The sequence below is a fragment of the Micromonas pusilla genome (genome assembly GCF_000151265.4).
Source record: "Micromonas pusilla CCMP1545 genomic scaffold MICPUCscaffold_4, whole genome shotgun sequence".
Lineage (NCBI taxonomy): Eukaryota > Viridiplantae > Chlorophyta > Mamiellophyceae > Mamiellales > Mamiellaceae > Micromonas > Micromonas pusilla.
This window is the reverse complement of record NW_003315885.1, coordinates 502,011-513,032: the sequence shown is the minus strand read 5'-3', so window position 1 is coordinate 513,032 and position 11,022 is coordinate 502,011. Positions and strand designations below refer to the sequence as shown.

General features: G+C 62.5%; 7 protein-coding genes across 7 annotated transcripts; 4 read left to right on the top strand and 3 right to left on the bottom strand.

The window, feature by feature from the left end:
• Positions 1-191: 191 nt before the first annotated feature.
• On the bottom strand, positions 192-1,793 carry MICPUCDRAFT_57138 (uncharacterized protein; the record flags this gene model as incomplete). The annotated part of the gene is made up of 1 exon (XM_003057641.1): positions 192-1,793. The coding sequence occupies one exon, from the start codon at positions 1,791-1,793 to the stop codon at positions 192-194; it is 1,602 nt and encodes a 533-aa protein (XP_003057687.1).
• Positions 1,794-2,228: 435 nt separating this feature from the next.
• On the top strand, positions 2,229-4,835 carry MICPUCDRAFT_39243 (uncharacterized protein; the record flags this gene model as incomplete). Its single annotated transcript, XM_003058007.1, has 1 exon — positions 2,229-4,835. One exon carries the CDS (start codon positions 2,229-2,231, stop codon positions 4,833-4,835), a length of 2,607 nt encoding a protein of 868 aa, XP_003058053.1.
• A 196-nt stretch (positions 4,836-5,031) lies between these two features.
• MICPUCDRAFT_15947 (uncharacterized protein) lies at positions 5,032-5,376 on the bottom strand (the record flags this gene model as incomplete). Its single annotated transcript, XM_003057640.1, has 1 exon — positions 5,032-5,376. The coding sequence occupies one exon, from the start codon at positions 5,374-5,376 to the stop codon at positions 5,032-5,034; it is 345 nt and encodes a 114-aa protein (XP_003057686.1).
• Positions 5,377-6,084: 708 nt separating this feature from the next.
• MICPUCDRAFT_57135 (uncharacterized protein) lies at positions 6,085-6,309 on the top strand (the record flags this gene model as incomplete). The annotated part of the gene is made up of 1 exon (XM_003058006.1): positions 6,085-6,309. The coding sequence occupies one exon, from the start codon at positions 6,085-6,087 to the stop codon at positions 6,307-6,309; it is 225 nt and encodes a 74-aa protein (XP_003058052.1).
• A 47-nt stretch (positions 6,310-6,356) lies between these two features.
• MICPUCDRAFT_67224 (uncharacterized protein) lies at positions 6,357-7,355 on the top strand (the record flags this gene model as incomplete). The annotated part of the gene is made up of 1 exon (XM_003058005.1): positions 6,357-7,355. Exon 1 carries the CDS (start codon positions 6,471-6,473, stop codon positions 7,353-7,355), a length of 885 nt encoding a protein of 294 aa, XP_003058051.1. The 5' UTR covers positions 6,357-6,470.
• On the top strand, positions 7,352-9,232 carry MICPUCDRAFT_67223 (uncharacterized protein; the record flags this gene model as incomplete). Its single annotated transcript, XM_003058004.1, has 1 exon — positions 7,352-9,232. One exon carries the CDS (start codon positions 7,352-7,354, stop codon positions 9,230-9,232), a length of 1,881 nt encoding a protein of 626 aa, XP_003058050.1.
• A 432-nt stretch (positions 9,233-9,664) lies between these two features.
• On the bottom strand, positions 9,665-10,813 carry MICPUCDRAFT_26239 (uncharacterized protein). Its single transcript, XM_003057639.1, has 2 exons — positions 10,772-10,813; positions 9,665-10,394 (listed from the first exon to the last, which is right to left on the bottom strand). Exons 1-2 carry the CDS (start codon positions 10,799-10,801, stop codon positions 9,726-9,728), a joined length of 699 nt encoding a protein of 232 aa, XP_003057685.1. The 5' UTR covers positions 10,802-10,813; the 3' UTR covers positions 9,665-9,725.
• Positions 10,814-11,022: the final 209 nt, after the last annotated feature.

The following is an 11,022-nucleotide window of genomic DNA, read 5'->3' as shown; positions in this document are numbered from 1 at the left end:
AGGTAGGATAGACGTAGAAGTGAGCTGACCCTGCGTGGAACCCGAGGAATGGGTGGAACGCGGAAGAGAGTCAGCTCGTGAATAGGAGAATAGAGTAGAGCTTTCAAGGAATCGTATTTCAGGTCAAACCCGCTGACTCTCTCGTCGATCGTCGAGTCGTCACTCCGTCGTCGTTCTCTTCCTCTCGTCCGTCACGCCGCGGCGGGGCTCCGTGGTTGTTCCGGCTCCATCGCACCCGTCACGTCGTCGCTCGATCCTTTGACTTTCGGGATCCGGAACCATCCCGCGTCGTCGTTCTTCCCCGCCGAAGGCGTCGTGACGTACCCGCTATTTTTCATGAACCAGTTCAGCTCGAAGAATCCGTACCGTTGCGGGCATCGCGACTCCGCGACGGACTCCCCGGTCAAGCGAAGCGTCCCGGCTTCCCCCGGACTCGCGGGAAGCTCGGTTTCGGAAATGCCGTGCCCGCCCGGCTTCGCGGCGGCGAGGTACGTCTTGCCCGCGGCGGTTTGCGCCCACGATATCACGGTGTCGATCGTCGGCGTCGGTATTCCTACGAGCTCGGCGACGCCTCGGAACACGACGAGGCCGTACGGCATGTCCTCGGTCAGGTACCGGTGCTTAAAGTCTGGAACGAGCCTCGGGGCGACGTCGCTCTGGACGCCCTCCTCGACCGGTTTCATCGGGTGGGTCAGGCCCTTATACGCCGGGTTCGTCCGGAGCATCGTCGCCACGGACGTCGTGTCGATCCCGGGCTGGTCCCCGTACGACCGCACGAACCACTCGTGCGCGGTTCGCACCGAGTGCAAGTCGTCGACGAGCTCGTCGCCGAATTCCGCTTTCAGGGCGTCGATCACGGCTTTGACTTCGATCGACATCGCGCTGATCGTGATCCCAGCTTCGTCGCACGCGACCTCGTACAGAAGCGGCGGCTCCGTGAACGTCTCGCGGCCGTCCCAGTTCTTCCACCGGTGGTACATCAGCGCCGGGTGCCACAGGGCGTTGATGTTCATCATCGAGACGCCCAAGAACCCGCTCGCGACGACGAGCAGAGGATTCTCGCCGACGGCGCACTGGAGGACGTCCAGCGCCCTCGCGCCGTGCTCGATCAAATCCCCGGTCGCGTTCGCGGTGACCGGGTGCACGGAGATCGCGACGTCTACCTCGTGCTTCGTGCCGCCGATGTCAACGTCGTGCCCGCCCGTGGGTCTCCGACGCGCGCGGCACGTCCACGGCAACGTCTCGAGCCCGGCGACGACGACCGTCTTGTGCGCTCTCGCCGCCTGCAGCGCGTTTCTCGCCGCGAGGTCGAACCCGCCCTGGGCGACCGCGGCGGCGAGGACGCACGGGGGTCTGTGCGCGTGCGCGTTTGCGCTCTTCTCGATCCACGGCGCCAGCGCGTTGAGATATGCGTCGTGCGCGAACGCGGGGAGCGCGAGGAGCACGAGGTCGTACGCGCACAAGTCTCCTTCGCCTCGGTCCGCGGCGAACGCGCGCTCCACGGTGTCGAACGCGACGGAGTATCCGACCAGCGTGCTCGGGTCTCTCGGCCACCCTCGGACGGTGATCGGCTCGGGGCAGCAGCTTCCGCTCTGGAACGTCGCGGCCTCGCCGGGGTACGTGCTCAAGATCGCCGTCTTCGCGCCGCGAGCGGCGAGCTGCCGCGAGAAAGAGGGAGGGGGCCTCAGAAAACGCCAGACGCGGTGGTGGGGACACCACGACGAGGAGTAGGAGGCCGCGGGAAGGGACGGACCTGACCCGCGAACAGCGTCGCGGCGTTGCCGCCGCCGCATATCAAGACTCTCAGTGAGCTCACTTGCATCGTGCACGTCGCGGATACGTCGCGGGCGCGGGATACGTCGCGAGTGTGGCGCGAGTGTGGCGCGTCCGCGTCGTCGTGGACGACGAGGAGGCCCAGAACCTAGGGGTTTCTTTGGATTTCAAATCCGTTCGTTCAAAATCTGCTTTTTCCTCGACGCGCAGCTCGTCCGGCCGTCACTCAGGAGAGCGCGCGGACGCAACGCACGCGGTCGCATCGCGCAGGGACGACTCGTAGAAGAGCGTTCGTAGGCCGACGTCGCACGATTCAGCGTGCGCGTCGTGGGAAAGCGTCGAAGAGCTGTCGTTCACCTCGCGCGGAGGAATCATTTTTCGTCTCCGCACGCAAAGCTGGCACGCGCATTCGCGGGAAGGCGACGAGGTAGATGAGCGCCGCTGACGTCATCGCGATGACGCAGGAGGCGCCCGTCGCGATGACTGAGGAGATCCCAATGACGGAACCGCTCGTGCAAGTCGTCGACGAAGACGAGGACGAGGACGTCGTCGTCGTCCGTCGCAAGCGCGCGAGGCCGGTCGAAAAGGGCGCCTCAGATCCGGCGAACGACGACGACGTCTCCCCGCGCGGTCCGTTCGACGCGAGCCAGCAAGAAAGCCCGCCGAAGTCGTCCGACGACGAAGGCGCGGACGCGAACGGCATCAAGCTCCCGGGGAAGAAGAAGCTCAAGCTGAGGACGAAAGCGAAAGCGGAGGAAGCGGAGCTCATGGCGGACGACGAAGACGAAGACGCCGAACCCGCGATGGAGGACGACGACGGCGAAGACTTTTACTACGACGAGGACGACGAGGAAGGGATGATGGAGAAGCGCCTCGCGGAGAACGGAACTCTGAGCGACGACGAAGGCGCGGGTGTCAAGGGGGACGTCTCCGAGTCCGACGAGAGCGACTTCAACGACAGCGAAGACGAGTTTGAAGACGCCGCGGAGAAGTTGCGCGAGATGGCGAAAGCGCGCGCCGCCGCCAACGCGTCCGGGCCGCCGCCGGAGAACGAGACCGAGGAAGAGCTCGCGGCGAGGATGGCGCGCGAGAAAGAAGAGACGAAGAAAGTTCAGGAGGAGATCATGAAAGAGGCGGGGAAGCGCGTGCGTCTGACTGGGTATCACGTCGCCCCCGACCGGGACCCCTTCGCGTATCGGAAGATCATCGCGATCATCCGCGAGAAAGTCGCGGCTCTGAACCTGCCGCCGCCGCCGCCGGACCCGGTCGTGAGCGAGTCCGAGGACGACGAGAACGACGGCGAGGAAGTATCCGACGACGACCTCGACGACGACGAAGAAGCCGAGGACGACTCCCAGGCTGGGGACGAACGCGAGGAGGAGAAGGAGAAGGAGGAGGAGGAGATGATGGAGCTCGAGGTGGACGACGACGTCGACGGGTTGACGCTGGACGACGAGAACGTGAAGAACGAACTCCTCGCGATCCTCGCGGAGGTCAAGGCGAACGCCGCGGCGAAGAAGCCCGTGGAGGAGCCGAAGGCAAAGACGGTGGACTTCGACGACGAAGAGACGATCGCCGCGGAGAGAGCGGCGCAGCAGCTCGCGGCGCAGCTGGACGAGGCGAAAGAACTCGGCGGCGGCGACGGCGAGGACGCGGAAGACGACGAGGACTCGGAGGACGACCTCAGCGAAGAAGAAGCGTTCGTGGACATGACTCGCAAGGAACGCCAGCGGCAGCTCAAGAAGGCAAAGGCGTTCTTCAAAGCGGACGCGAAGGCGAACAAAAGACGCGAGGGGGGCGCGTTCGAGGACGAGGCGGAGATGTCCGACGACGGCGGCCACACCGACGACGAAGAGCAGGTCGAGGTCGAGGAGCTCGGCGAGGAGAACGAGCGGGTTATCCGACGCAAGGTGGCGTCTAGGAACGACGGTCTGCTCGATCGCGATGAGCTCGAGGAGATGGTGGATTACATCGACTTCAACGACACCGCGGACGACGACGAACGGCGCGCGGCGAAACGCGCCGCCGCGCACGCTCGGTTCGAAGAAGAGAAGGACGAGGAGGATCTTCGCAAGATGAAAGAGGCGCTCAAGAACGGGTTCCGACGACCGAACCGGAACAACGGGTACGATGCGGACGGCCCGGATTATTGGCAGCGACGACGGAAAGCGAACGGGGAGTCCGAGAGCGACGACGAAGACCTCGGGATCGACGTCCCCGACCGCGCGTGGGAAGCCGTGGAGCTGTCCGACGACGACGACGGCGAATGGGCGGAACGCGCGGAGCGACGCAAGAAGGCTGCCGCCGCCGCGGAGGCGGCGAAGAAGCTCGCCGCGAACGACGACTCGAACGCGAACGCGGGCGACGGGGACTCGCAGCTGCCGTCCGCGCGCGACTTTGCGTCGCAAGACTTCTCCGCGATGCTCGACGCCGGAAGAGCGCGACGGAACAACCGCGTGCGGCGAGGCACGTCCGCCGCGGCCGCGGCGATGGATAACGGCGCCGGGGCGTTCTCTCAGCCCGCGCCGGTCAAGGCACTCGGAAGGGTCAACAGCGCCCCCGGAAGGGTCGCCCCCGCGCCGCTTCTCGAGCGCGGCGGGTCGATGTCGTTCCTCGGCCGCGGAAGCGGGTCGAACCACAGCGCCGGTGGGCTCGCGCGGTCTGTATCCCTCGGGAACGGCGGCGCGTCGCGGTCGTTCGTGTTCGGCGGCGGCGGAGACTCACAGAGCATGTGGGAGAAGGACGCGGAGGAGCAAGGCACGATGGCCGCGCCGGCGAACTTCGCGGAGCTCGGTTCGAACGAGAACGCGAGGTTCGGGTGGGCGCCGCGAGAGGCGATGTCCAAGCACCCCGCGGCGGCCGGGAAATCAAACGGCGCGTCCACCGCGGCGGCGCCGTCCAGGCTCGGCACCGGCGGCGCGTCCACGAAGCCGGGTAAGAGCTTGTTCAGCATGCTGCAAGATTCCCAGGACTGGGACGACGTCTTGGGCAAGAGCGACTCGCTCACCGAGGGGGTCAAGGCGGCGGCGAACATCAAGCTTCGCCCGGCGGCGCCGCGGTGACGACGAGCGACTCCGCGATCGAGGGTGGGGGTGGGTGGGACGTGTCACGACGTTACACGAAACGTGATGTTTGATTTAGTACCTATAGTTTGCTACGACGAAAAAGCTATTGGTCATCCGATCGTCATCGCGCGGCGTCCTCCTGAACCGCGATCGCGCTGACCTCGTCAATCACCCTCTTAATTCTCGATCATCCTCAGTCCCCCATCGATATCGCGACGAGCTCGAGCGTGACGTGAAGCTCCGCGTTCTTCGGTATCAAACCCGGAAACCCTTTCTCACCGTACGCCAGCCGCGCCGGGAACACGCACGTCGCTTTCTCCCCCACGCTCAGCTGCGTGACCGCGGCGTCCCACCCTTTCACGACCTGCCCGCACGCGACCTTGAACCGGAACGGCTGCTTCCGCTTGTACGTGTTGTCCACCTCCTTTCCGCTCGCGAGCTTGATCGTGTAGTGGATCGCGACCGTCTCGCCTGGCTTCGGGTAGTACTTGCCGTCGCCGGCGCGAATGATCTGCACGTCGATGAGCGGAGGAGGCATCGCGTCGCGTGCGACGAGGACGCGCTCGAGTTTGACGGGGGGAAATCCAAACAGGGAAAACGCCGTCGCGTGAAAACAGACGCAAAAAATTTTATCTGTCTCTTTTTTCGGTTCGATCCAGCGCATCTCGCGTACTCGCGGTTGATCGGCTTGACCGATCAGCATTGACCGAGGGTCGGATTTTCACCCGTCTGACGATTCAGTGGCCCTTTCGTCTACGATAAGATTTCTGACAGTTTTACACCTCTCCGCGAGGTCTGCGTGTTCGCGCGGCCATAGCTTCGCGGAATAGCCGTAACAATCTCCGGTACAGTGAGAAGAGTTCTACGTCACATCGCGGGGCATCGATTAAAGCAAAAATATTGTGCCACTTCTCCTAAAGAAAACGACGTCAGCGGCGCTTATATGTCAAGGGTGACTCTGCAAAATCTTACTTGTAGGAGGAGAACTTTTTTCCCACCTTGCCCCGAAAAAGCGATGTTGCAAGTTGTGCCCAACCCTGTTCGAGCGCTGATTACGTCATGATCATCACAGCGAGTGGTTTAGTATTTTTGGGTGGGTCGACGCATCGTGGTGTTTCGAGTAAATTATTTGCGTGCGACGTCGGCGTTCGTGACGCTCCCGCGACTCCAGCAGCGCGCGAACGCCCGCGGGCACCCCTTTCAAACGACTGAAGTTTGAACCCAGGGAGTACGCGGACGTAGTACGATGGCTATAGCATATGGGTATTTGCAGTGGAAATGCGAGATGCGCTGGATCGAACCGAAAAAAGAGACAGATAGTATTTTTTTCGAAAACAGACCCGTCTTCGTGGGCCTCGGACAGGTTAACAGGCTGATTATCGGATCATTGTTCTTTGTAAGTAACCTCCCTTCCGTGCTCGCATGGGCAATCAGTTACAGTACAACTACAGTGTATCAGTCGTACGTGTAGATTAATCCTTAAAGATATTATTATTGTATCAAAACCTACAGGAGTAACACGCACACACACCGAGCCCGCTTCCGAGCACTGACGCCGCGATTCGCCGCGGTTCTCGGGGCAAGAGACCTCCACTCTCCGCCGGGAGAGAGACGAAAAAAAACCAGCTCGACATGCCGCTCACCGGCGAGGCGACGCCGCTGCTGGCGCGCGACTCGAAGGGTGATCGGTCGAACAATCGCCGATCGTGGCGATTCGCGGCGCTGCCGACGTCCGCGGTCGCGATCGTGCTCGCCACGGTGCTTCTGTCGACGACGTCGTCGCCGATCTCGAGCGTGCTCGGTCTTGGCCGCGCGAGCCTCGGGCAGAACGCCACGAACGTCACGATGAGCTCGACGGACAACGTCCGTAGGTTAATCTCGAACTACACCGTCGAGCACGATGCGGTCATCGCGGAGACGCGAAGGGTGAAGGACGCGATCGACGCGCTTCGCGTGAAGCGCGCCGAGATCGTCGGCATGACCGCCGTGGACAACCTTCCGCTCCCCGCGATCGACCTGACCGGTCACGGCGAGACCCCGCTGATCAGTTCTTTTTGGAGTACCCGCCAGACACCCAGCCTCGGTCAAACTGACGGGACGACGACGAACAAGATGACGCAGATCATGACCCTCATCAACGGGTTTGCCTTGCACCACGACAAGATTATCTCGAACACCAGGACGTTGGACGGGAAGCTCCACAAGCTTCGCGGCCAGCGCGACGCGATCATCGGTATGGAAGTCGACGACCCTCCGCTCCCGACGATCAACATGACCGGCATCGTCGCCGCGATCGCAGAACCGATCTCTGAAGCCATGCTCGGTCAACCCGAGAGCCCGGCGGGGACGCAGATCATGAGAATGGTCGCGGAATACGCCAAGAAGCACGAGATGGTGATCGCGGAGACCAAGATGGTGGCGAGGAGGATCGAGGGCCTCCGCTGGAAGCGCGGTCAGGTCATTGCGAGGACCGTCGGTGCCACCGCGATCCCGTCGTGGACTACACCGGCGGCATGAACCACACGCGCGCCGTTGTCGCCTCGGCAACAGCCTGGGGAAAAAATATGGCTTCGCTCGGCCAAGGCGAGGTCGAGTCTACGGATTCGATCAAAAAGCTCATCTCCGAGTACATGGAGGAGCACGACGACGTCATCGCGCACACCAGAAAGGTGTACGAGGACATCGAAATTCTTCGCTCGATGCGCAAGGAGCTCGTGGCCGTGACCGTGGACGACCCCCCGCTCCCAGTGATCGACATGACCGGTCACTACGAGGCGGCCAGCCTCGGCCAAGCGATGAACTGCGACTGCCCGAATTACCCCCCAGGGGTGAACAAGAATTGCGCGTGCCCGGACGAAGGGCATGGCCTCACCGTAATCATGAGCCTCCTGGAAGAGTACACCAAAGCGCACGACGACGTGATCAAGGAGACCGTGGAGCTGTCCCGACAGCTCGACGGGCTCCGGTCTCAGCGCGACAACATCATCAATCAGTCCGTGGACAACCCCCCGCTCCCGACGATCAGGATGGTCGGCAGTAAAGCTGACGACGAGAAAGAGAACGCCATGCTCGGTGAGGAGGAGTTGGAGGAGTTCCGAAATTCTGCGCCGACGACCGAGATCACGCGCCTCATCGCGTCATACACCGAGTTGCACGACAAGGTCATCGCGGAGACCAAGGTGTTGGCGAGTAGGATCGCGGCTCTCCGCTGGAAGCGCGGCCTGATCATTCACGAGACCGTCGGAACGAACCCGGTTCCGGCTATCGACTGGACCGGCGGCAAAGATCAAGTGACCGCCCTCGCCTACGTGAGCGGCACCGTCGACGACTACGCTCCTTCGTATGTTAACTCCGGGGTGGAATTCTTGAACCACTCGATGAACATGGAGTCGTCGCCCGTTGAGCCTGCGGTTATGCCAAGCTCCACGGTGGACTGCGTTGTACCCGATTGGTGCTCGTGGGAGGGGCAAAAGTCAAAACCGGAGTGCACGTGCCCGGACAACTCAGACAACTCGATGCCGGGCTCCACGATGGACTCCATGCCGGGCTCCACGATGGACTCCATGCCGGGCTCCACGATGGACTCCATGCCGGGCTCCACGATGGACTCCATGCCGGGCTCCACGATGGACTCCATCCCGGGCTCCACGATGGACTCCATCCCGGGCTCCACGATGGACTCCATCCCGGGCTCCACGATGGACTCCATCCCGGGCTCCACGATGGACTCCATCCCGGGCTCCACGATGGACTCCATCCCGGGCTCCACGATGGACTGCGTTGTACCCGATTGGTGCTCGACGTACCCCCCGGAGATGGCAAAGGAAAAACCGGAATGCCAGTGCCCGGAGTCCATGCACCCCATGCCGGGCTCCATGATGGACTCCATGCCGGGCTCCACGATGGACTCCATGCCGGGCTCCACGACTGTCGATGAGTTCAACTCGGACAACTCCACAACAGTCGATGAGTTCAACTCGGACAACTCCACAACAGTCGATGAGTTCAACTCGGACAACTCCACAACAGTCGACGAGTTCAACTCGGACAACTCCACAACAGTCGACGAGTTCAACTCGGACAACTCCACAACAGTCGACGAGTTCAACTCGGACAACGCTACTGCGGTGCCCGAGCCCGAGCCCGAGGATTACCACTACGAAAAAATCGCGAATAGAGCTGTGCAAGGGCATGGAGCATCAGGCGCGTGCGATGAAAGACTGTATTACGGAAATGTTTCTGGTGGCATCCAAAGGTGCGAAGAGCAGTGCAATCAGTGCGCCGACTGTAAAGGCTTCGTGGATAACCGAGACGCTTCGCCCGCATACTGCGTTTTCAAAAGTTCGTCGAATGTGTACGAGAAGTCATCGAAGGATTGGTATGGAAAGCAATAAACCGGAATGCCAGTGCCCGGAGTCCATGCACCCCCCCGCGGTATAAACTCTCCGCCGCGCGACCCGCGCGCGTCGACACCGATCGCCCGCCGAGTCCGGTCTTCGATCCCCGCAATGCCGGGAACTTGGACACGCGACTCGTCGCGCTGTGCAGACGCGAACGGCGAGCGCGCGACCTCCGTGGATGCGCACCGGTCCGGCGGAAGGACGACGGTCCCAAACTCCAACATCAACCAACCATGTTGCTGATATCATGAATCAACCCTGTTTTCATGTTTGTTTGATTTTCTTTGCTTGTCTGTACGGTTCATTTGCTTTAATAGTACTGTACGTGTAATCATCATATTATCTATATCTTATACAGTCACCGAGCACAATACGGTGTGGACGCGCGGCAAACGCACTGTACGAGTAGTTTTAGCGCGTTTTTTTAACGATTGACTGTTGTCTCGTTCGCTTCCAACTCTATTATACGCTAGAAGAACACGCCAAGTTACATCTCGAGCTCCTTGCCAACGTACGGCTTCGCGAGACCGCTCTCGTCCTCGTCCTTCGGGTTGTGAATCGTGACGACGTCCGGCACCGGGGTCTTCGGCCCCGTGCGCCCTTTCGGGTCCCAGTCGAGCATGATTTTTACCTTGATCCCGACGCACCCTTGGCGAAGCAAAACGTGACGGACGGAGGATTCGATGTATTCGCGGACGGGGTTACCGGACGAGATCATGTACCCGTCCTTGAACTTCATCGCCTTGCCACGCTGGCCGCGGAGCTTGCCGGAGACGACAACCTCGCAACCCTTCGCGCCGTTCTCCATGATGAACCTCAAGACGCCGTAGCACGCGCGCCTGACCGCGAGCCCGCCGAGGAGCTTGTACCTCAGCGACTCCGCCTGCGCGATCGCGCAGAGGCCGCGGTTCGCAACCTTCTCCGCGTAGAGCTCGACGGAGCCCTCGGCGAAGCCGAAGCGCTTCTGCACGAGAGACGTCAGCTCGCGAATGCGTCGGCCCTTCTCGCCGAGGACGTTTTGCGTGCGCGTCGCGCGAATGATGATCTCCGTACGCATCGGCGTGACGCGGACCTCGACGCCGGAGTAGCCATCCTCCGCGAGCTCGCGCACGAGCATCTCGTTGAGCTCGGCGTAGAACACGCCGTCGGCGACGAACTGTGAGCGCGTGGACGGCGGGGGCGGGGAGCGGGGAGAGGGTCAGAGCCAGTGGGGGGCGAGTTTTCGTGCGCGAAACCCTAAAACACGCATCCGCCACCGGCGACGGGCGCTCGCGCGCGGGTGGACGCGGCGCGAGCGACCCGGCGTCGATCCGGACGCGTGCGATCGTCGGTACGATCACGCCGCGCGCGGACGGCGACGGACGGCGGCGGCGACGCGCGCGAGGCGACCGAGCGCGTCGGTCGCCGGCGCGCGACTCTCGACCCGCGGTCGGGAAAAAATCCCGACGCGAGGTCCGGTCCGCGGCCGAGGACGACGCGCTCGACGCGCGAGCGCGGTCGCGCGGTGGGCGGATGCGCGGCCGTGATGCGTACCTTGCGTTTCTTCGAGATTTGGGCGGACATGACGGACGTGTGTGCGTCTGAAAGAGGGCGAGTGCGGGCGATGATGCAAGGTTTTGAGGACTGCCCGAGTCCGACCGACCACCGAACACCGGCCAGACCTGCGTTTATCATAGCAGACAAACACCACTTTTCGGGAAGCGTAAGCGTTTCAGTGCGGAGGGCGCCTCCCCCCGGGGCGCCCGGATGGAACGGTTCCGCGCGGACGCGCTCGCGATCGGTTG